The following is a 26,055-nucleotide window of genomic DNA, read 5'->3' as shown; positions in this document are numbered from 1 at the left end:
ATAATTAACACCGCTCCCCGGCAACGGCGCCAATTTGGTGGACGTCGTATACCACCAAATAATTCCTGCGGAATTACCAAAATAAATTAGTATAATGGTAAGCAGGGTCGATCCCACAGAGAGCAGGTAAAATCATTCAATCCCCTAAAATCTATAATTTTGGTGATGCCACCACGCCTTAATTTTGAGAAAATAATTATCAACTAAAAAGCAAATTAAATCAAATAAAATAACTCTCGAAATAAATCAATAAAAAGGTAACTCGGCTCGAATAAATCCACACTAATTCACAGCTCTGATCATCGACGCAAAGATTAATTTATCCCTATTAACCAATTAGTTATAGGATACCGTGATACGCACTGACATACCCCAATTCCTACTTACTGTGTCGATAGACAGCTAGATACGCTAGTCTTGTCTATTTCCCTTATTAAAATATAACCTAGCTGGATACGCCAGTCTTAGATTTAATATTCTAATAGCATTAAGGTGAAGGAACCCAATTTATACCAATTATCCTAGATACGCTAGTAATAATTAATATACCAATTAATTCCTACTACGAACATGGTAGTTTTGCCACTAATCAGCCCTATTCCAACAATTACGGATTGGAAGTGCTAATTGACTATAATCCAATTAAACCTAAGTTGATCAGACTTAAATAAAATCAGAATTATCTTTAAACACAAGGAATAAATCGAAATCAATAGGAACCAATTTTAAAATCAATTAGGTCTCACAGATTAATAAATTAGTGTTTCATTATTCTCGCCGAATTAAAAGTTTAGCTGCTCATAATTGAAATAGAAACTATCAAATAAACAAAAGTAAACATGAAAAAAATAATCAAACACAATAAACAAATAATTGAAATTAAATGACTACGAAGAGTTAAACTAAATCGCTGAATTGAAATTAAATCAAATGTAACCAAAAGTCTTCTGCCACCAATATGATCCAGCCGCAATTCCAAAAATTAAAGCCAGCAAATAACTTGAACTAATCTCCCATAAATACGTCAAGTACTAAAAATTTAAGGAATCAAAAAGGTATGAAAAGTAAATCTCAAAGCAACCTAATTCTCTCCTCTAAATTGCGGCTAAGTGGGTTTCATAAAAAAACTAAACCTAACTTCCCATGCATGCATGCGGCCCAAGCTTAGGGAATTAAACCCTATAAGATGCCGCCTAATCCAAAACTATGGGCTTCGGCCCTTTCACCTAATTAAATCCAAAATAAAATAAAACAAGGGTTTTGGGCTTCATAAAAATATAACAAGTAATTTAAAAGCCCAATCTCTAACTATCTTCCATCTTCACGTCAAATCTCCATCGAAAGCTCATCTTTCTCCAATTTCTTCCAATTAGCAGCTCCATCTCCAATTCTTCTCATTCCTGCGCCGAAACATAGCAAATCATGTAATATCACATGAAACCACGGCGAAACGCACACTAAACTAGGTAGCTAAAATACACACATCAACTGCCCTGACCACCCGAGCCCAAAGGGACTCTTTTTCGGTGAGGAAACGCCAAATCCACTTAGCCATCAAGGCCTTATTGAATTTCTCCATGTCTTTGATTCCCAACCCGCCTGTATCCTTCTCTGCACAGAGGTTCTCCCATTTAAACCAGTGGATCTTCCTCTGAAGCGTACCTCCTCCCCAAAGAAAATTACCCGCCTATATAACTTATCTATTATAAACTAGGGCTATAAAACTTATGTTTTTAACAAAAATGGCTATATGTGATAATTCCCACATATTATATTTTATTGTGATGGTGTTTTTTTATATATTTGTTGGTTGGTTTATTTTTCTTCCCCAAAATACTGTGATGGTGTTTCATTTATTTGTTTGTTTGTCTAATTTTTGTTCCGCAAAATATGAATTAAAATGTTTGAAAGTGGATAGAAAGAGAGCTACTCCCTCCATCCCAACTTAAATGGTGGTGCACTTCTTTTTAGCACAAAATTTAAGAAAAATAAGATTATAATGTAAAATTATGTGAGGTCACATTATTTGTAGTGTAAAATTATTACAAAAAAAATGCATCATTTAATTCGGACGACTAAAAAAAAAATACGCACCATTTAAATTGGGAGGGAGGGAGTATTTAGCTATCTCACAAACACTAACAGAGAGAGGTAGATGGATTGAATCAGTTACTCTGCAATCTTCATGCACATGCCCTGTTATCATCTTTCATTTTTCTTTTCCTTTTCCTTTTTAATTCGACATTTACAAATTTAGTTTGATTCCATGAAATATATATAATCCAATAAATTTTGGGCTCCAGCTTTCAAGAAAACTTTAATCCAATAAATTCATTTTGGAGTGTATGATTTTGGTTCTGCTTATGTCATTTTACAACGAGCACCGACCGATTTGATTTTGATTTTGATTTGATATGATTTGATTTGATTTGATTGAATTTAATGTCAAATTGTAATACCCCATTCGTCCTAACTTAAATGCTGCATTTTTTTTAGCACATAATTTAAGAAAAATAAGATTATAATGTAAAAATGTACATTAAGTTATGTGAAACTATATTATTTATAGTATAAAAATTAATTACTAAAAATAAAAACGCACTATTTTAGTTGGGACAACTCAAAAAGAAATACGCACCATTTAAGTTGGATCGGAGATGGTAAATATTACCTTAATAAAGATTCTCAGGGAAGAAAAAAATTCACTAATAAAAAGAAAAATCTGAAAACAAACAGCATAGAGCTCAGATTTCCAACAAAAATATGTGGTTATGTAACAAACCAAGCGTTTCCTTTATATCCAATCATTTAGTTGTCTGCTGTTGCAACTTGTACCATCAAAATTGATATCCTCCATTTTTTGGGTATATACAATAACTATTATGGTATCGACCCCACAAAAAAAGCAAAATGGGAAAATTAAGAAAATAAATTTGTTCATTCTTGTTTGCAATTTTACATATATGATTTTTTTTAATGTTATAATGCCAAAAACAGCACTACTATGTTTGATGGAAAATTTAGAGGATATTGTAATTGTAAAACGGAAAAGGTAAATGGTGATGTTATAATTAAAGCGTTTTAAAGTGAATCTCGTTAATTTCCTAAAAAAAATCGTGTTAATTTTTCGAGTTCAAGTGAGCATTGTGTTATTCTTGACAATTAATCTAAGGAGTGTATTCAATTAAGATTTTTAAAATGTAGAGAAATTTGAACCAAAAATAGTAGCCTATGTCTTATGTTGTATAAGTATTTAAGGTAGCCAAGTAATTTTGAAGGAGCCATTTTTAAAGCTTTTAAATCGACATTGCAGAAATGTAACCACAAATATTGCAGAAAACTATGATGACCTCGTTTTACACCAAACTATAATTAATGAATTACAGTTTATTATTAGTAATAGCAAATGAATTCCATACAATCCATAGATTTATAAAATCCATGAAAATAAAAATAAAATAATTTAATAAAATCTGCTAAACTCTACATAAAATTAAAATAATCCATGAAATTAATAGAATCTACAGATTATAAAAAATCTGTCAAAATCTTTTAAAATCTTAATTGAATACACCCCATAAGTTAAAAGCAAATTCTCATGTTAGGGAGACCTCACGGTGCGGTCCGAGTTGACTTGAACCCTTAAACAATTTAATGTCTTTTTTTATTATTATTTTGTATTCATTTGTTTTAGTTGGTTCATTCTATAAATTACTCCCTCCATCCCTTAAAAGTTTGTCCCAAGAGAAATGACACGGATTTTAATAAAAGCTTGTAAAAAGTTATTTGATGGTGGACTCATGTATAAAAATAATTGTAATTGTAAAGTAGATTGAGAGGTCATGTAAAAAAATACTCCCTTCGTCCACCAATTCAAGGCCTACTTGCCTTTTTCGTCCGTCCACAAAAACAAGGCCTACCTATTTTTGGTAAGTCTTTATTCATTATTTAATCAAAAAAGTCAAAGATTCTTTACAAAAAAGTGGGACCCTTTCTCCACTCAACTAATAAAAATACACTTTTTTCTTAAAACCCGTGTTTTTTCATATAGGCCTTTAATTGGTGGACGGAGGGAGTAGAAAATAAGAAGATTGGGGCAAACTTTTTGGGGATTGATGGAGTATCATTTTTTGTTATTCAAAGTATTATTCACATATATTAAAGTGTATCATTTATTTTTATACAAATTATGATTTATTTTTATAAAATAATATTATTTGCGAAGTATCATTTTTATTACAGAAAAGCATCAATTGTTATTAAGAAAAATATCATTTTATATCATATTTTATATGTATGATTTCATTTTATTGATAAAAGTATTATTTATTTTAAATAAAAATATAATTTATTATTAGTAAAAATATTATTTATATATATATAATAACTAGATGTAAAAAAATCTGAACGAAACAAAAATTAAATAATTATTCAAATCAAATCATATATACGAGAACGAATTTTACCCGATCGCAATATGGCATGATGAAATCTCCCTCCTCTCGGTTAAATTAGTAGTAAATTATTGGAATTCTAATAGTAACAACAATATATGAGATTGCCTTTTGCAGAATGGAGGAGGCATCGATTTGATTTATCACTTTTGCCAATTATTCTATTTTTTTTCTTGGATTTTGTCATTGCTTCGTAAGATTGGTGCGTGCGAGAATAATTATATTGCTTTCCTACTTGGATGCACATATATATAGTGAATAATTGAAATTCAAGAACATGTGAGAGTTGTTGGAATATACATTAAAAAGTTATGCGTGATTCATGATAATTATGATGACGAAATCTTACCTATTATATGTTGAAAACTTGAAATACATATTTTAGCCACCCCACAAAGTCTCTATCTTAAATGACTTTTTGAAGATTTAGAATTTTTATTTTTCTAAATTCTTTATTTTATTTTCTTTTATTCTACATTTTATTTTTAAAGCAATATATAAATAATTAAATTAGTTATTCTTAAAACATATATATAATTCATGTCAATTAATTATAACAAATATGTAAACATATTACTCTTTTTAATTCTTACAAAATAAATAAATAAATATACGAGTCTTTTTTCTTCCTACGGTGCAAATAATTATTAGGTGAATTCTTTATATTAAGATACATTTCCACTTTTATAAAATAAAATTATCTATTAATAACTTTTATTAAACACCACCTAAAGTGCATGAGAAGGCGAAATTGAACCCAAGACCTCTTTTCTTTATTTATTTATTTTTCCTATAATTTTATTATTTATATTCATGAAAATATATGCAGTAATTTTTTTTATGAAATTAAATTAAATGTATCACTCAAATTAAACATCGACAGGGAGGTGGGTGGGGTAAGGGGAGCCCGTGAATTTTTATTTTTATTTGTATTTTATCTTTGAACAATGTAATACAAACGCGTAAAATATTGTTTGAACAATATAAAACATTGTAATTTTATTTTTTATAAAATTTATGGTGTACTTTTCTTTTTAATACATAAGGGTAACAAAAATTTGGATAAAATGAAATCAAGAAATGTGTGTACATTGATCAAGCGATAAAGTGATTAATGTATTGTGACAAATATCTTAAGTTCGAGTCCAATATTACGTGATCTTTAAATTTATTTTGTTTATTTAATTATTAATTTCTAAAAAATATAACATCAAGAAAGTTGTCATATATCTGTACATAAATCCAAAATTATATTAAATGAACGTTGAAACAGAAAGATGTAGTGTGATCACCGTCACTGAATTTCAGGACCGGGAAAAGAATAAAAAAACTAAATAATAATTCGTCATTGAAAATATAAACAACACTTTGCCAAAAAAAAGTATAAACAACACGAACTCTTACATACGTGTACCCTGCTCAAAGTTTCAATTAATAGGAGAAAATAAATTCATGCAGAAATGAAAGGATATATATATAAATAAATCCCTCATGTGCCTATATATATATAAAATTTGCATTTTGCATACTATATATATAATAGTTCTCTTGCATAAAATCCGAGTTGAACAAATTTAATTTTTTGAAGCAGGCAATTGCTGCTGCTGTTGCAATTGCTGGTACATAGCTGCCACCCTGCTATAAGCATCCATCGTCATCGGCTGCATCGAATAAAATTTAAAACATTATTCACACACTAATATAGAAATTATGTGCGTCAATAAAATCAAAATAAATAATACAAAAAAAAAATGAAATTAGTTATCAAGGTGAAATAATAAAATAAAATCGGTAACATTTTAACTATCACGAGCCGACTTGTTAAATAATATGAACTATCGGACGCGTCATATAAGCCAATATTATTTAATAATCTTGACTTATACTGCACGAAATACGATGCGATAACCAAGAAACGAAACGGCACCGACCTGAGACTGGCATGCAAGAAGTGCCGCCAAGGGGTCGGGCATGGCGACGGGGGGCGGCGGCGGGGGCAAACAGTCCCCTCCGTTGTCCCAGGCGGCGGCGGCGGCGGCGGCGGGCACGGGCATGAAGGGCGGGCGGGGGACGTCCATGACACCCATCCCCATCCCCATGCCCATGCCCATGCATCCCATCATCGACATCTGAAACTGTTGTTGCTGCATGGCTAGTGGCAACATCATCGATGGCATGTTCATCCTACTCATCATGTGCACTTGAGCTTGCAATTGCTTCAAGTATTCTATCACCTCATCCAACATCGATGCTTTGTCGCTCTAAAACAATAAATCCAACCAAGTAAATAAATAGGAGAATCTATATATTGTATAAATTAATTAATTAAATTATGGACATGGTGGCAGAGGCAATTTTGTATTATTGGTGTGGGGATAGGCATGCACGTGAATGATTAATCACAGCAGCAGACAAGCATATGTATGCAAGTAGATACATGTGTACGAAGTTGTATTTTTATTTTTATTTTTGCAAGTCCCTACACATAGATAGAGTAATATTATGTGAGATTGTGTTGACAAGAAGCAAGTCTATGTCGAGTTGTCTGAGGATGAAGATTTGTGTGTGGACTATATTCCTCCCATAATTATGGTAATTATATAGATTCACATTCATTCATGTCAAATTATTGGACCACTTTTACAGGACACAATTGTCTGCTCTACAATATTTAGCAGTCTCATCTAATCATTAATTGATTTCTTCAGACACTTATCTTTTTAAGATTTACTTTTAGTATGTCAGAGATTGAGAATGTGTGAGTATATATATTTATATATAGAGACACATGTATTATATGAGGTATTATTTCTGGTGAACTATACTAAAAGGTGTGTGGCTAAGGTTATAAATTCTTTAAGACTGTTTATAAACTGTTTAAAAATTTATAATCTCTTTTAAAATATTTAGTAGAATAAGTTTTTAAAAGAGTTTATAAGCTGTAAAATTAAGTTTTAGAGCTTATAAGGTTTTCAAAAAATAAGTTTATATGTCCCAATTTATTTTTTCATTATCTTATAAACAACACTCAACTTTACAAAAATAATTTAACTATGATTTTTTTTTTCATTATACTCCCTCATCCCATATGAATAGGCTGATTGAGATTTTCACAAAGGTTAAGAAAAATCATTGGAAATGAAAATATATAAGTAAATTTCCTAGTATGCCCATATTTATTATTTAATTATGTATTAAAATTGGAGTAAATTAAAGAATTAAATAGGGATATAATAGTAAATGAGTAAAAAATCATTACTTTTTATGGAAACAAGTCTATATAAATGGGACATTCAAAAAAGGAAAACAAGTCTAAGCACATATGAGACGGAGGGAGTATATCATTCTAATTTTATTTATTTTCGATTTTCTCTCTCTAATAAAAATTATCTATCTAACTAAAATTCTCTCTATACCTTATAAGCCCAGTTATCCAAACACTTTGACAACTTATAAGCTTTTAAAACACTACATCTTATAAGTTTTAAGACCTTATAAGCTCTTTAAAATAAGCTTAGTCAAACACCCTCCTCTAACTGCACTGATTATGTATATTTGCTTGGAAAAATATATCATGAAAAGGAATATCAAAACACACAAATTCATAAAAATAATTGTAAAAAACAAACAAAATATTTCATCCATCCATGATACCGTTTCCATTTTTTCCATTTTGATCCGTTCATAATATTATTTTTATTTTCACAGAATGGAAACGATATCGTGGCCGGAGCGAATATTAAAATTGCAAGAAAAGTATATATGAATGTATTTTGCCTATAGTATATACTCCTATGTATGCATGTACGTGTGCAATAAATAAGTGGTGCGAGCTGATGGGGTCAAAAGCATTTAATGTAGTTTGGTCCTCATTGAATAATTCTTTTATACCATCCTATAATGATGGGGGGCCTTTATGTTTTAAAGCTGCTTTAATGCTTTATTGCTACGCATATTCAATTAAATGCACATTATTTTCAAATAGAAAAAAGTCTATTTTTCATCTTCCGATTTTCCTCAATAATAATAATAATAATAGTAATATCGCACACTCAATAAAATTTAAATTTTATATTGCACAAGTTTTAAATATGAATTTTAGACGATAGTAAATTATTTATGGCCCATTTTAATTTGTGAGTTAAAAATAGATGTGGATGAAGTGAATAGGCTTATTCTTTACACATTAATGAATGAATATTGAAAAGTCTTCACAAACATACCTTACTGGAATTTGGAACCAATTTCTGCAATGTCTTCATTCTCTGGTTGATTTTGTCTCTTCGTTTCTGAGGTACCAAAAATATTGATAAATAAATCGTACAAAGAAATTATAAATTCTATGCACAAAATTTTGTATGATCATACATGTTTCAAAATAATAAAGAATAAATGCATTTATCTTTTTTTTTTCTTTTAAAAAATGATGTTGAGAGAGAAAGGAAACGTACACGTTCTGATTGGTTATGAATTGCGGCCGCCCTACTTCTTTTTGTACAAACTGAGGATTTTCCGTTGTCTCTTCTTCTGCCCTCCTCATCTCCTTTTCTCTACATATATATAAAGTGCCAATTCTTATATTATATATTAAATATATTAGTACTACTTTCTAATTGATTGATATAGTTGCATATGTGAACAAAATAATATCGTGAATATCAAAATCTTTTTTGTTAAGACATGACTACAAAATTATAGTTTTATAATTCATGCAACAAAATATTATCTCGTATATTTCCATTTTCTTTATCGAGAACAAAGGGAAATGATCATTAACTTTGAGGGTGTGTTTTGGTTGGGATTGTAAGTTTATCGTTAGAAAAGGAATAAAAAAAAAAGATGAAAAAAAATTACTATGATATTTTACTGGTTCTCACTTTTTTTTGTTTCATGTTCTTTTTGGTAGAAAAAATTATGAAAATATTATAAAGAAGGAGAAATATAGATAGATGAATTAAATTGTATATACTTTGAGGTTAAAATTGAAATATCATAAAAACATACAATATAGAAAAATATTATCACATTTGTAACATGTGATAATATTATCAGTGAAATGTTCTTCCTATTCGAGAAAAAGATTTCAACCGAAAGCGTACGTGAAAAAGTGAAAAAAGAGGAAAAAATATGTATGTATTTTTTCAACCTTTTTCATTAAAGAGAACGCAGCTAAAAGAAAACTTATTTTTCTTTCTTTTAATAGTGCAATTGTTACCATGTGATTATACACAAAGAAACAATTTCCGGTTAGAAAATATTTATAAAATTTATGATATCGTTGCTCCACAAGGATGGTTTCCATATGCAGATACGATCGTGAATGAAGTTTAAAAAAAGAAAAGCATTTAAATTTCCAAAAAAAAAAAAGAAGAGAGATTTCGACCGTACATGAGAGGCCTGAGACCCGCTGTGAAGAGTAACGGAGTCGCGGTCGTCGGCGGAGGTCTTCGTGTAGTCTTGGCCGGAGATAGTGTTTTCCGGCGAGATCAGCGACGCCGTCGACGTGAACCCGGGCCCACCGAATTCCCTCTCCCCCCATGTATCGATCGATATCGTCTGACGGCTGTCGCTCCCGCCGCCGCACGTGGCGCTCTCGCCCACGCTCCGGCTCCCCGCGCGCGCGCCGCTGCACTTGCTCACGCGCGTGGAGCACCCGGCCCTGCTCGCCCCCCGCACGTGCGCCTGCGCCGCCGCCGGATGCTGCTGCTCGTGCCCCCCGCCGCCGCACGGCACGAGCGCATCCATGGCGACGGCGGCGGGGTTCGCCTTCGCGCGGTGGCCGCCGAGCTCGGACTCCTTCTCGCCGAGGGAGGTGGCTTGGTTGACGATGGACTCGAGCGTGCCGCTGGCGCGTGGCTTGTCCCACGTCGAGGGCGGCGACGACGCGCTGGGTTTGTTCACCACGCGCGGGACGCCGAGGCCATGCATGGCGAGCTGACCATTCTCCCATGTTAGCTCCGCCACTTCATAATCCAACCTGCAATAATTTTGATTCTAACATTTGATATATATATTCTTGTAATCCAAAAATATGATTATTATTACTACTATTATTACAATTTAGACGATAAAAATAGGGAAAAATGCTTACGAGGGGACGTCTTGAGGTGAATTGGACTTGATCTTGGAATTATTATCGTCGAGATCCCAACTCGGCACACATTGATTCATTTCTATGACTTCAAAAACAAGAATTTGAATAGTGTTGGAGCATTTGGTGAGATGAAATGGGGAAAATATAAGGGCAAGAAGGTGAGTGATACTATTGGAAAAGGCAACACTTTTCTTTTTGGGGTTCAATATATGTGGGTGTGGGCTCTTTGAGAAGGGATCTAATAACTATTCATAAAGATAAGAACAAAGCATAATTTGAGAGAGAGTGAATGGTCCATGATCCATAGGAGGAAAAATTATTGTATCATTTGAATTGTGAAAGAGATCTTTTGTGAGGAAAAAGGGGGTGCTTCAAACTGCCGGTGAGTGAATGAGGAGAGAAAAAAATAAGGGTGGGTTGAATAAATAAGCAATCATTTGCAATCTACATGCACAAGAAAAGAGGAAGATAGATATCTACGGATTAACAACAAGTATACATCACCGAGAATAAAAATAATAATTTATCCGTCTCATTATTACTATTATAGTATTATAGCTTTCGTCCGCCACAAAAATAATTGTATAGCATTTTATCTTTTAGAAATTATACTCGCCCTATCCACGAAGAAAAAGAGTTAGTATATTTTTCTTTAAATAGTTAATTGTAAATTATATTTTTATTTTCTTTTTAATTGATATTATATTTTTATTTGATAATTTTATACTAACACTATCCCTATAAATCATACTCCCTCCGTCCCGCCCAAGATGCTACATATTCCTTTTTGGGCCGTCCCAACGAAGATGCTACATTTCTATATTTGGCAAAAATAAAGAATTTTAAACACTTAATTAACACTAATTAAGTATTTATTTATTACATTCTCTCTCATACTTTATCATTTTATTACCTTCTTTTTCTTACTTTATCACTTTATTACTTTCTCTCTCCTACTTTATCACTTTATTATTACACACTTAAAACATTAATCTACAACTCCTTAAATCCCGTGCCGAAAAGCAAATGTAGCGTCTTGGCCGGGATGAAGGGAGTATTTTTATTCTGCTTACAATAATTTTATAACAATTTTATTAAAATTCATGTTCATTTTTAATGTGATTATATTTTGTGGACGGGCGAAGTAACATTTATATTTTAAACTTGATAAAAAAAATTATTCATTTAACATATTAATTTTAATAATTGTTTTACGCTCTCTATAAATTATACTACCTCCGTCCCACTCCAATAGGCTCATTTCATTTTCCATTTTGGGATGTCCTACTCTAATAGGCTCATTTTTATTTTTGGGTAAAAAAGTTGTAGTTAATTGGTGTGGATAGGACTGTCAAACCTTGCGGGCCGGGCCAGCCCGGCCCAACCCAGCGGTCCTAGGTAATTTTTTGGGTCGGGTCGGGTCGGCCCAAAATTTCAGCGGGCCTCGAAAAATGAAACTCAGCCCAACCCTATATGGGCTGCCGGGCGGGTTGGGCCAAAACGGGCGAAAAATTGATAAATTAATATATATATATATATATATATATATATACTTCCAGAAATTAATAAATTAAATCAAATTTGAAGATAAATTCGATGAAACAAATAACAACCACCAAAATAATAATACAAAAATATTACTCCATTTCAAGTCGAAATAAAGTAAAAGGACCACCAAAATGTTTGAAAGCTTAATCACGTTTGTAAGATACTGAATTAGAAAAAGAATATATTTTTATAATGATTAGTAGACTAAGAGTCTAAGACTAGCAGATTAGGAAAATATAATTAAATGATGATTTAAAAATTCTAATTGGCTAATTATTACTTATTAGACTTATTTTAGTTATTATATTGGAAAAAATGCCTATTTTCTATAAACTAACCGACCGGGCCAATTTGACCCAAAATTCCGGCGGACTTTTTGGCCTGTGTGCCGCGTGGCCCGATGGGCTGCATGGGTCGGGCCAGATAGGCCCGGTTTTTTTTTGCCTAAAAAATCATAGTCCAGTCCAGCCAAAACTACAGGCGAGCCGAAAGTGGCCCGGTCGGCCCATCGGGCCGGGCCACTTTCGGCCCATTTTGACAGCTCTAGATGTGGACCACACCATTTTACTACCACTTTCTTAATAAAAAGTAAGTTTTTTTAATCTCTGTGTCCAAAAGAAGTGAGCCCATTGAAGTGGTACGGAAAAAGTATTATAGTAATAATTTCTGTGGACGGAGAGAGTAATCATTCTGCTGCCTAGTGAAAAGAAAACTTGCATTTTTCAATTTCTTTCAGCTTGGTTTGTATTTTATGTATTTTATTTTAGTTGTACAAATACATTTGAAATGTTGTCATATATAATCATATATAATGTGTATTGTCAGAATAGGAACATTTGTTTGATTGACCTCGGAACAATTTATAAGGTTTTTTTTTTATTATTATTATTATTATTAGATAAAGTTGTCATTTCATTGACGAAAAACAGACTAGCTGGTCTAGGTTGTTTCCAAAAGTCATAATATATGTAACATAACGTAACAGTAATTTTTTTACCATGTTATTCAAGATAGTTTCATAATATTGACGTTGATCCCAATAAATCATTATACTCGTCCGTTCCAATTTAAATGGTGCACTTTTTTTCGACACGAAATTTAAGAAGAATAAGATTGTAATGTAAAAATGTGTAAAGATGTTTGAGACCATATTATTTATAATGTACAATTATTATCAAAAATACAAATACATCATTTTAATTGGGACGGCTTAAAAAGGAATACGCACCATTTAATTTGGGACGGAGGGAGTATCTTTTTTATTTAACATAAGGAGATATTTTTCTGAGATTTAAGTTGGGACGGAGGGAGCTTTCTTCACTTGATCTTTTAATTTTTTTATTATCTTTATTTTTAATGTTGTTTTCAATTAATTTTAACATGAAATTTAATAACATTTAATTACATGCAAATATCTCATGCATGACGTAATTCGCAAGAGATTAACAAAACCAAAGAATCACACACTTATTTTTGGAGTGACTATATTGTCATCCGTTTCGATTCATGAGAAATATTTTATAACTATTTTTTAAATTTTCAAATTATATAAAAATATATGTCAATAGCTTTCGATCGAATTTATGATTTTTAACAAATTATTAATAATGTTGTATTGATTTAATTATTACAATATTATTTTAATTGTACTTATATTAACCAATATGTATTTCATTATCTTTAAGTTGGAAAATTATTTTAGAACTACTTCATCAAATTTTATATAAATATAAATGGATTTTAAATTTATAATTCTTAAATAGTTAAAGTATTATAGTAAAATAATAATTATTTCATTAAGGAAAATGTAATACTATGTTTCAAAGTTTATAACATGCATAAAAAAATATTAATATATACTCATACAATTACATATATGTGTGGACGTGTATTTCACTAAAATCTATTCAAATAATATATAGGTATATATTTTATATTTTATATATAAAAATATATTTTAAACTTTATAATACTCCCTCCATCCCAATTTAATAGGCAATTTTTCCTTATTTGGATGTTCTATTCCAATGAGTCATTTTCTAAAATGGAAAATCAATACATAACAAATATCACCACATAACTCATACTATTATTTATACCAAATGTCATTGTGCATGGTCAACACATAATTATCTCCTGTCCATTTAAATAATAATATATTTATTTATCTCTTATACTTTTTGGACAAATATATCTTTAAAAAAATGTTAATTTCTCTCCTACTTTATTAACAATAAATCTAGAGTCAATTTGTGAGATATATAGTCATATTGAACAATGAAACACAATATTTGACCACTCATCTATAAAACAATTTTGACCATTTTTTTTTTACGTTTTAGCACTATTTTTTGCCCTTAATTAGGCGGACTGAGCTAGAGTTACGCGTGCGGGTTGTGCTTCGGGTAGGGTTGAACTCGCGGGTCATGTTGAACTCGCGGGTCATGATAGTACAAATGACATTAAATAAGTGCCAATTGTGCCATTCAGGCGCGACTGCTGACTTTTTCACGATCGTTGGCAGTTGGTAATGGCACTAATAGCGCCAATTATGTCATTCAGGCGAGGTCGTTGACTTTCCCGCAGTCGCTGACAGTTGGTACAAATTGCATTAATAGTGCCAAATGTGCCATTCAGGCGTGGTCGCTGGCAGCTGGTGCTTCCGGCACTAATAGTGCCAAATGTACCTAACCCACGTGCAAACGCGAATCCGGTTCGCCATAATTGAGGGCAAAACAATTCTAAAATGTAAAAATGACCAGATTTTGTGTTTCTTAAATTAATGGCCAAAATTTGTGTTTCATTCTTCAAAATGGCCACGCGGATGTATTGTTTCATAAATCTATGCAGTCACATTGTGGCCGCCCACAAATTAGTTCAATTTTTTTTTTCGATTTAATTAGTTTATTTTTTAAATAAAAATAATATTTAATTATTGTACTCCTATATTGTCTATATTGTACATTTTTTGCATTTTTATTTTATTTTATTTTAATTTTTAATAAAAATAAAAAAGTTACGACCATGGAGTAAAATAACTAAGTTTTATTTTTATTTTGAAAATAAGTTAAATAAAAAAAATATTGTTTAACCAAGTTATGAGTGATCACAGTGTGGTCTATATAGGACCGAGGGAGTAGTATAAAGAATAAAATTAAGTTGATTGAATTGGTTAGTTTAAATATGACAATTCTTTAAGCAAGTTAGTTATATATACATATAATTATATATCTATATACTAATAAAATATAATTAAATTAATTATTATTATTATTAACTAATGATGATAGTATAAAATTTTGATAGAAACAACCACCGTGCGTCTGTTGCAGTTTGGGAGGGAGACACGTGAAATTGGAGATTTTGGAAGCGCGTGTCAAGACGGTGAATCGAATTGCGCGTCGGGAATCCAAACTTTGGACATGAGCAAGTGACACGCGTCGCAGTGCTGCGTATATTCAAGCCGCTCTAGACACGGAGATGGTCGGAGATCTGCTGCCTCCACGCGCTCCACGTGAGCTGCCAAGTCACGCTCAGGATTTTGTGGAGCAATTTCTTGGATTTGAATCTCTATTAATATCATATTCATATTCATATGTACGTATAGTATGATGGCATAAGTGTTTCGTCTTATCTCAATATAATAATATACATTGGAATTTGTTATCTTACACTTTGAATTGCTATTAAGAAATCTTGAACTTATCTTATCGAGGTTGATACGATTAATGTACTGACTGCATGTAGCTGAAGCGAAACTTCGTTTTGACATTTTGTTATTTACACTCTCCCTTCAATAAAAGTATGAATACAGATTTTAGTAAAATAAATAATAACTTTTATATAGTAGAAAAATGATTTCACTATTATATAAAATGAGGAATTAAAATTAATTTTTATAAATAAATAATATTTATAATAGAAATAAAATATAAGAAAAATATACGAGGTTATGTTCTAAAATTAAAAGTGTTATATTTTTTGTGGACATAAAAAATGACAAAAGTGTTATATTTTTTTGTTGACGTAAGGAGCATTAAAAAGTAAACTTTAAGAATATCTAAATTTAAATAAAAAATAGAATTTATTTATTAAGATAAATAAAAATTAAAATTATTGACTAATATTTTATTTGTGAATTCGAGTTTATCGAATTCACAACCAAAATTGTTCCTAATTCGGAATTCTATCTTCAAAAGTCGAATTCACAATTAAAATTATTTCTAGTTGTGAATTAAGCTTCAAAATTTGAATTCATCATCAAGACTATTCTGAATTGTGAATTTTAGTTTTAAAACTCGAGTTTACAACCCAAACTATTTCTACTTGTGTATTATAATTTTAAAACTTTAATTTACAACCAACCTACTCGAATTGACACTCTAATTGTGAATTCTAATTCTAACTCATTTATATTATGTTGTTATGTTAAATGTATAATATTTCATTATTTTTAGTGTTTATATAATTTTTTAATCATTCATTTTCAAAGTACAAATTATAAATTTGTAATTAAAAAAATTTGAATTGTCTTCTTTCCCACTCAACAAAACTACGAAACAAAATTTGTAATATACCGTGTGTGTATATTGGTCAAGCGGTAGGTGATTAATGCCCAAAATCTGAGGTAGTAGACTTGAGTTCATCATCATCATGGTAGGGTTTTTACTTTTTTTTTTTAATTTACTTGTGTATCAAAAGAGAAAAGAAAAAATATGTATATAATATACTTTCGTTTGCAGCAAAACACTTTTGAGCTTTTGGCCCATGAACAATATTCCAAATATTATTTCACTTATGCCATGTGTGATAATCTGAAAATTGAATAGATGCATTGGCTAATTTGATCATATTCTCGTTGGAAAACGATTAATATTGTGCTGATATATATAATTAAAGACCACATGCATAATTAAGCTCCGGGATTCTTCATTATTGCGATAGAGCTGTGACTTAAAAATTTGTTTGGAATTATGGACAAATATATTACTACTACCGTCTCACTCCAATAGGCTTATTTTCCTTTTTGAGATGTCTCAATCCAAAAGACTCATTTTCCTTTTTGGGAAAAGGTGCAAATTGGCCCCCGAAGTAGTAGCCCCTATAGCGTATAACCCCTCTTACTCACTGTGTGTGCAACTAAACCCCTGAACTCCGAGAAAAGGGTGCAAATTCCCCCCTCTGACTAACGGCTGTTAACGACGTTAGGTCAGAGGGAGGAATTTGCACCCTTTTCTCGGAGTTCAGGGGTTTAGTTGCACACACAGTGACTAAAGGGGGTTTTACGCTATAGGGGCTACTACTTCAGGGGCTAATCTGCACCTTTTCCCTTTTTTAATTAACTCTCATCTCTCTTACTCAGCCCTCTTTCTCTCTCGGCCACTGCACCGCCGCTAACGGTGGTTGAATCACCAAGTTGTAGGATCATCTTTTATCAGCAACACAAACGATTGATACATCAAATCGACATTATATAAAAATAGCGAAAATGAGGAGGTTATGATCGTTACATTGTGAGAGGCGTCAAATTTGGCGATGGCGCCGACGCCTTGCCAAACATCACAAACTCGCGAAGCTTCGAGGCGGCAAGCTTACTTCTGCGGCGTGATTTGGGGGCGACCTTCGCGCTATATTTTGTTGAAGCAAAGCACAGAGGACGACCGCAAGTTTGCTAGAGAGCAGCCAGTGGTGATGGAGAGCGTGCGCGGCGCTCTTCGTTCGAAATTCGAGCGGTGGAGGCAGGCCGGTGCTAAGGTTCAATCCTTCATCATCTTCAGAGGAGAATCGAGCAGGACACGGCTCTCCGGCTGGGTGCGGCTGCACTGGAGCCATGGATTGGCTGCTTGCCGGCCTTTTAGCAGTGGTGGCGGCGATTTCGCCGTATTTGAGAGAAAGAGGCGACTCCTCACCGAGAAATGCTAGGGTTCGCGATCTGTCACAGATTGAGATAGAGAGCATGTGGTGGGTGTCATTGGCAGTAGGCGGCCGGTTTGCCGGATATCGCGGCGGCGATTTCGGACGGATGGGGGGAATTAAGTCTCGCCTTTGACGTTGAGTGTGTGCAGCCGAGAGAGCTCCGGGGTTTAGGGCCCAGGAGAGAGGAAAAGGGGCAGCGCCCTCGGCCAGCCTTGCCGGAGCTTAAATCAGCGGCGGTGGCGATCAGATTTTGGAGGATGAGGGCTCCCTATTTTTTTGTGCATGACTTTTTGAGAGAAAAAAGTGATGAGAGATAATTTTTTTAAAAAAGGAAAATGTGCAGATTAGCCCTTGAAGTAGTAGCCCCTGTAGCGTAAAACCCCCCTTAGTCATTGTGTGTGCAACTAAACCCCTGAACTCCCAGAAAATGGTGCAAATTCCCCCCTCTGACCTAACGTCGTTAACAGCCGTTAGTCAGAGGGGGGAATTTGCACCCTTTTCTCGGAGTTCAGGGGTTTAGTTGCACACACAGTGAGTAAGAGGGGTTATACGCTATAGGGGATACTACTTCGGGGGCCAATCTGCACCTTTTCCCTTCCTTTTTGGATAAAAAAGTTGTACTTAATTGGTGTGGACCACACTACTTTACTACCCTTTTTCTACTAAAAAGTAAATTTTATTAATCTCCGTGCTCAAAAGAAGTGAGCCTATTGAAGTGGGACGGAGGGAGTATTTTGCAGCAATTTCCACCGTTTCTTTTCTGACATTTCTTTCCATAAAATGATTCATTCATCCGTGAGAACTTGCAGAAAATCTGGCGCGATTGAATGTGACGGTTAGGTTAAGTTATGGGAATAGGCAATAGTTATACTAAAATTAGACATAGTTTATACTAAAATTAAATGTGCCCTTCATGCAATCATCTATCTATCTATTTATATCTATAATGGAGTATATTATATGCGCCCTTCATGCGCATGCCACTCGGATCATCTGATCGGTCGGTGAAATCATTTGATTGCTCGATTACCTAGTCACCCATGAGTTAGATGTACTCTTAATTGATAGTACTTATCAATTATCAATCGTTGACTTTTTCAGACTGGTAGTTGTTAAATTGATCAAATGTGTAAAATTTTCGCATAAAACCAAGCAAACCCATCAACATCAAAGGATAAAATAGGCTTTTCACTTAAAATTTGAGCATAAAATCCTAAAGTTTATAAAATAGGACATTCTTAACATACAACTTAAGAAATATGACATTTTTACTTATTAACATAAAAAGAAAACTACAATAAAAGTGGTATCATTATTTCACCCACAAAACGCCACTTAATATATAAATTATTTTTTCTGTCAATATTGTCATTTACACCCATCATTCAATCAATTAATTAATTTAAAAAATTTTAATATTTAAAAAATTTAAATTTACGAATTCATTATCATTTCTCATCACATTTGTCCATTTCTCATGTAATTTTCTCTCTATATATCTCAAGAGTAAGAAAAGTTAATTTATTCAAGTTAGGAAACAGTATCTTCGAATACTCAATTATGAAATAAATTGTCTGAATGGAGCTGTCTGAACAATGCCTGCTGGAGTCAAGTGAAGTCTCTGCGAAATTTGGTTGGGATCGAGTGAGGCGTTCAAGCATTGATTGGCCATTTGCTGATATTCATCCATTTGCATAAAGATACGTACCTATATGTGTGTGTATGGTTACACCCAGACAATGGGTTTTATAATTGGTTCTGATCGGGGGCGTAGTCGAACCAAATAGTGATGTGCTGAAATTTGATTTATTTAGTATTGAATTAAATTTTGAAATCTATGTATCGAATACTTTGAGGCTTACGAGTTTAATTGAATCTATACAATTTTTAAAAATATATATTTATATTCAAAATATAAATTATTATTTGAAAATAAATTATTTTATTCAAAATAATAAATATATTAAGTATTTTCTTATAATAAACAGAATTAATTAGAAACTTAATACAATTATTATTACTTTTAGTAGATAAATATAAGTTGTACCTATTCATAAATTTATTTTTTTGAAGCTAGATGACTTAAAGAACTTGTTCACAAGCTAATGAGCTGAATACTACCAAGCTCATGAAGTTTAGTTTGTCTATTTATTGAACTTCTCTAAATGAATTTGAACGAGCGTTTTTCAAGCCGAGCTCCAAATAATTTTCGAGCGACTCGAGTTCTTTACAGCCCTAGTACTAATGCTATGAAATAGATTATATATTCATAAACGTGCAAAACAACGTCCTTTTAAGTGTGTAAGTGTAACAACGTCATTTTATTCGACGTCCGACATGTACAAGTCATTTTTCACGCGAGTTAAAAATTGGCATTGCCATATCAGCTTCTAATTCAGATTTATGAAAATTGTGAAAAAATTGAATGTTTCATCAAATTCATGGTATTCCAAACAAAATTTAAAGTTCATGAAAATGTAGAGATCATATCAAAGTTCATGGGTTTTAATTATACTAATATTGTTTTAAATAAGGATTAGAATAAATAAGTGAAGATTATGTATATAATTACTTTTTTTTTTTGAAAGGGATATAATTATTTATATTAATGCTTATTAAAAGTTTTCTTTAATGATGGTATACCAAACAATTGTATAGGATCTTGAATGCCGGAGAGCGGGAGAAGAGCTTGCGGTTGGCTTTCCAATTTTTTCACAAATAATAATAAAAAATAATTTCCCAATTTTCCAAACAGAAACTGTAATCGCTTCGTCCCCTCCATTTTTCTCCGCACAACTCACCTCCACTGTGTGTCGCACACGACACAGTATTGAGACGCCGTCGGAGATGCTTAATTCCATCTGATCAACGCGGAGGGAAGAGCGCAGCAGCCTGCGATGCGCCTAAGCATTCTAACCCTAACTCTCGAAAATGTCGTCTCCGCCCGATCAGAACGCTGTTTTCGACCCCAACAATCCGGGAAGGAAGCGGCATTTCACCTGGCCCGAACAATTATCCGGCGAGAGGTTCGACCAGAACGAGGTATTGAAGCACGTGATCCTCAAGCTGCACCTCCGCTCTATCTCCCACTCAGGTTCCACCACTCCTCAATCCGAGTCGGAGGCCGACTCCGAATCCCTGAATTCGAGCCCGCTCTCCGCCGCGCCGGATTACTCCAGAGCTTTGTCTGATGAGTTGTTGCTGAATATTCTCAGCAGAATTTCGGACAGGAAACAGCACTTGTCGAATTCGCTGGTGTGCAGGACGTGGTGCGTGATTTCTGGAAGGTTGATCCGGTCGATTAAGGTATTGGACTGGGAGTTTTTGGAGTCGGGGAGGTTAAATTTACGGTTTCCGAATTTGGTAGATGTTAATATTGTGCCTGCTAGTATTAATTCCGAGAGGAATTCGGGGATTTTGTTGAGTAGTAGATTGTTGGAGGTTTACCTGAATTCGGATGTGTTGGGAAATAATGGTTTTTTTGTTAGGAAAGATGATATTTTGGATAGTGAGGGGATTGATAGAGGTGTGAAGATGTTGGCTAAGGGATGTAGAAACTTGAGAAGAGTAGTTATGATGAATGTTAGTGAGGAGGGGTTAGGCTGCTTGGCCAATGAGTGTGAATTACTTCAGGAAATGGAGTTGCATTGTTGTGGTGATTTATCACTGAAGGGGGTTTGTAAGTTCAGAAATTTGCAGATATTGAAACTGATTGGGAGAATAGGTGGGGTTTATGATACAGTGGTTTCAGATATTGGAATGACCATCTTGGCACAGGGGTGCGGACGATTGGTGAAGCTCGAATTGGTAGGATGTGAGGGGAGTTATGACGGGATCAAGGCTATCGGGATGTGTTGTCAGATGCTAGAGGAGCTGACTCTCTGCAATCATAGGATGGAAGGAGGGTGGTTAGCGGCCTTGTCGTATTGTGGGAACTTGAAAACCTTGAGTATCCAGTCATGTAAGTATATTGATGACAATCCAGGACCGGATGAGCACTTGGGGTTGTGCCCGATGCTTGAGGAGTTGCATTTGAGACGGTGTCATATGCGGGGCAAACGTGGTGTTAGGGCGTTGTTTGTGGTGTGTCGGAATATCAGGGTCCTAGAGATAGAGGACTGTTGGGGATTGGATGACAGCATATTTGCTGTTGCAACGATTTTTAGGTATGAACTCTAGTTCCTTATTCCTTCCATCATAAGGTTATGCAATCTTGTAGGGCCTAATGCATGATATAGTATTGCTTCATTTGCAAGGTGAAGTGTTAATGAGTGTTGGGCTTATGTATGTTCATATTGCTGGCATTTCTATATTTCAGATGCATCAAATAAGGAGATAGTGCAATTAACTGTTTGGAGGTGTAATCTATAATTCTAATGCATACTTCAGTTGTGAACTTTTGTAGTCAATATCTCTATGTAGAACTTACTTTGCTCAGTTAAACTGAACAACACTATTTTGCTGAGTCTGCCTGAAGTGTACCTTCTTAGGCAAATCTCCATGGTTTCTGCAGAGTCTCTCTTGTTAAAAGAAGAGTTATTTGGGTTGATTATTTTGTTTGTAGGGCCATAAGATCTCTCTCACTGGAAGGTTGCTCACTACTGACAACTGAAGGATTAGAATCAGTAATTCTTTCTTGGACTGAAATTGATAGGCTTAAAGTAATTTCATGTAGCAATGTGAAGGACAGTGAGATAACTCCAGAATTAGCAACCTTGTTTTCTGATCTCAAAGAATTGAAATGGAGGCCTGATTCTCGGCTGCTATTGTCATCAAGCCTGACAGGGACAGGAATGGGAGAAAAAGGTGGTAAATCTTTGAAGAGCAAGTGAGGCAGGGATGTTGCAGAATTGATATTTGTATGAAGCAGTCTCCATACATCATTCTTGTAGCAGATGCTGTCAAAGAGTAACAAGGTACTAAATTTTGCCCGGGAATGGCCACAGGAATAATTTTAGGTTATACTCTCTCCGTCCCATGAATCTTGACACGTTTGGTTTCGGCACGTTTGGTTTTGCCCACAGGAATAATGTTAGGTAATAATTATTACCTTATTTGGAAATGTGTCAAGATTCGTGGGACGGCCCAAAAAAGAATACGTGTCAAGATTCGTGGGACGGAGGGAGTAGTATATAAGAGCACGACCACTTTCAAAAATAGTAAGTTATATTTTTCGATCAAATATCACCTTACTATTTTTGGAAATAATAATTTTTTTTATTCAATTGTACAGATATTTTTTTTGTTATAATCTTTTCTATTGATGCAAACGTGTAGTTCTTATTTAAAATAGAATTGTTGCTTAACACTATCTTATATGACCAATATTGTATGTTTATTTAATGAAATATTTAATTATATATTTTTGTCTATACTGATCATAAAATGTTCTGTTAATGTATATACAATATTTAATTTCTGTATGTTTAATGAAACATGTAATCACATATTTTTTTGTCTAAAATGATCATAAAATATTTTCAGAGCGTATATACAATATTCAGTTACATTTTTATTTAATGAAATATGTAATCACTGAAATTGGAACTGAAACTGCTTATCTTCACTAATTATAGATATTTTTATGGTGTAGCACTGAAACTGGATACACAATGTGATGAGTTCTAAATGATCGACACAATTTAGAACGAGATTTTGTAAAATTATTATTTCTTAATTTATATTAACAATGTATATAATATTTATTCTGCACTGTTTTACTTTATGACGATGAAGAATAACATAAAGTAATTATAAATTACAATGTGAAATAAAATTTCGTCCAATTTCGATGGATAATACACTAATTATATGTGATAGAGAATACTTAATACATAATTACTCGCAAATTGAAAATGGATGTTACTTAAATACAACAATCATCAAATCAAATTACAAAAATGGTTAAATAATTGCGTTGGGTTCGCGAAAAGCACCTCTATGACTTGGCCAAATATGTGTCCACCTTGGTATACGTGGCAGGATGTGATTGGTTTGCATATGTGTTCAACTCACACACATTATACAATATAACATGCGGCAAATTAGTATCTCCTCACTTTCCGATCGATCTGAATTTCCCGAGACTTTAGAGACACAAAATCAAGTTTAATCCTCCACTGATAAGGTCAGCCCATAATCTCTCTCATGGTTTACTCATTTTCTCCGTATTTCTTCGCGGAATGAGATTTCAATCTGTGAATATTTATGGCTCTAGTGTTTCTGATTATTGCGTTATTTTGTTGAATTGTTTCTTTTGCATTTGCTCTCAAAATAATATTCATCTGATCGGACGCTTGAGATCCGGCGACGATTAACCTCGTAGACAAATTTTTCTCCAATCGTACTGCATTTTGAGTTTTTCAACTGGATTTATGCACATTTTGCGTTTCTACTGTACAAAACGCGTACCGCTTTTTGATGTTTGAAATACTACGTTCAACACTCAAATTTGCTCATTTCTATGGATTTGAGAAATATTATGAAGAGAAAAAAAAAGTGCAGAGAGATATATTGTGAAGAAGAAAAGCGTCAGTGAACAAGAAAAAACTGCGCTTGCGCAGTGAAAATATTGTGAAGAAGGCGCGGCTTCTGCCGTAATCAGATTCATATTTTTTTTTCCTGCTATGGTTTGATCTCTGTTCTAAATTCATTGGCATTTATTTTTTCCAATTTTATGTCGAATTAAGTTAGCTAACTTAAGCATGCACATCTCGGAAACTCTAGATTGATTGATTATGAAACTCCGAGTCTTCCTATATGTCATAGTTATGCTTTGAGTTATTGAGGTGGATTTTAGGAGAAGAATTTCTCAATCAAGGGTGATGAGAATATATAATTCTTGAATCTTAGCACCCCAACTGGACCAATATCATTTGTGCTTGTTTCCCTGCTTCTGTTTTACTTGCTTACTGTTTTGACGCTGGAGAGATTAGTCTCCCAGGGGCATTTGATTTGGTGTATGAGATGGATAAGATTGTTAGAAGTTGAGGATGATTAAATAATCCATCCAACTTCGGGGTCATTCAAATGGATGATTAGAGTATGAGTCGAGTTATCCATCATGGGGCAAACCAAACACTTGACTAAGTTGGATTGTTTTATCAATCATGCGTGTTATCTTTCAATCATGAACAACTTTCTTGTGACATTGGTTTGTAAGTTTACATTGTGTTAGATGTCTCAATGGGTGTGTGTTCTAGAAGTAATGTATATCTTTAAATTGGCGTAGTTAACGTTCATTGTTTTCTTGACTGAACGCTTGAAGTTGTTGGTGCAGAGATGGCAACGGGTGGAGCTGCTCCTCAGAGGGGAACTGCAGCAGCGGCAGCTGCTAACCTTCGTCGGAGGAGAACAGCCGGGGGTGGGGCTGCTGGTGGAGCGAGTGGAACCATGCTTCAATTCTACACCGATGATGCTCCTGGACTTAAGATTTCCCCCAATGTTGTGCTTGTAATGAGCATCGGTTTTATAGCTTTTGTGGCGGTCCTTCACGTCATGGGCAAACTATACTTTGTTCGCAAGGAGTAGATTCTAGTAAGGGCTGTGGTGAATTTTTGTTTCAAGACAAATCAAAACACTTGAATGCTCATGTAGTATGTATTCTGCTAGAAATGTTTTTGGGATAATTTTGTTCATTGAAGTTGGAAGGAGGAGCTACTTTTTTTATTTGTAGTAGTGTGAAATTTAAAATATTCACCATTCTAAAAAAAGAGTTATTGGCTAAATTTTTAACATGAATTTTAATTTCTAACATGAATTTCTAAATAAACACATCAAGGACCAATTTTAATTTTTAACATGAATTTTAAAATATATAAAAAAGATGCACTAATTTATCGATTGTAGTAATTTTTATTTTTAATTAAATTAAAGATTAAAGCTTACTTAGCAATGCCAAAAATGTTGATGTCGACAAATCAGATTGTAAGAATTTTAACAAAAATACTAATTTATCGATTGTAGTAATTTTTATTTTTGACTAAATTAAAGCTACCTAGCATGCCAAAAATGTTGATGTAGACAAATATTGTAATAATTTTA

The 26,055-nt window shown here is 33.4% G+C and overlaps 3 protein-coding genes across 4 annotated transcripts; 2 read left to right on the top strand and 1 right to left on the bottom strand.

Annotated features, from left to right (window-relative positions):
• Window positions 1-5,776: 5,776 nt before the first annotated feature.
• On the bottom strand, window positions 5,777-10,977 carry LOC131021998 (transcription factor UNE10). The gene is made up of 6 exons (XM_057951341.1): window positions 10,546-10,977; window positions 9,843-10,431; window positions 8,906-9,004; window positions 8,678-8,743; window positions 6,386-6,715; window positions 5,777-6,115 (listed from the first exon to the last, which is right to left on the bottom strand). Exons 1-6 carry the CDS (start codon window positions 10,623-10,625, stop codon window positions 6,029-6,031), a joined length of 1,251 nt encoding a protein of 416 aa, XP_057807324.1. The 5' UTR covers window positions 10,626-10,977; the 3' UTR covers window positions 5,777-6,028.
• A 9,685-nt stretch (window positions 10,978-20,662) lies between these two features.
• LOC131021996 (F-box protein At5g51380-like) lies at window positions 20,663-23,347 on the top strand. Of its 2 annotated transcripts, XR_009101121.1 has the most exons (3): window positions 20,663-22,178; window positions 22,577-22,928; window positions 23,037-23,347. XR_009101121.1 is itself a non-coding variant. In XM_057951339.1 (2 exons), exons 1-2 carry the CDS (start codon window positions 20,944-20,946, stop codon window positions 22,842-22,844), a joined length of 1,503 nt encoding a protein of 500 aa, XP_057807322.1. In that variant the 5' UTR covers window positions 20,663-20,943; the 3' UTR covers window positions 22,845-23,347. The 2 variants fall into 2 exon arrangements, 1 of the variants encoding a protein (XP_057807322.1); XM_057951339.1 differs by having other exon boundaries at window positions 22,577-23,347.
• A 633-nt stretch (window positions 23,348-23,980) lies between these two features.
• Window positions 23,981-25,682, top strand: LOC131021997 (protein transport protein Sec61 subunit beta-like). Its single transcript, XM_057951340.1, has 2 exons — window positions 23,981-24,139; window positions 25,292-25,682. The coding sequence occupies exon 2, from the start codon at window positions 25,294-25,296 to the stop codon at window positions 25,540-25,542; it is 249 nt and encodes an 82-aa protein (XP_057807323.1). The 5' UTR covers window positions 23,981-24,139; window positions 25,292-25,293; the 3' UTR covers window positions 25,543-25,682.
• The last annotated feature ends 373 nt before the right edge of the window (window positions 25,683-26,055 follow it).

Source organism: Salvia miltiorrhiza, chromosome 4 (genome assembly GCF_028751815.1).
Source record: "Salvia miltiorrhiza cultivar Shanhuang (shh) chromosome 4, IMPLAD_Smil_shh, whole genome shotgun sequence".
NCBI lineage: Eukaryota > Viridiplantae > Streptophyta > Magnoliopsida > Lamiales > Lamiaceae > Salvia > Salvia miltiorrhiza.
Note: the sequence above shows the minus strand (reverse complement) of the source record. Positions and strands in the feature narration are given on the sequence as shown.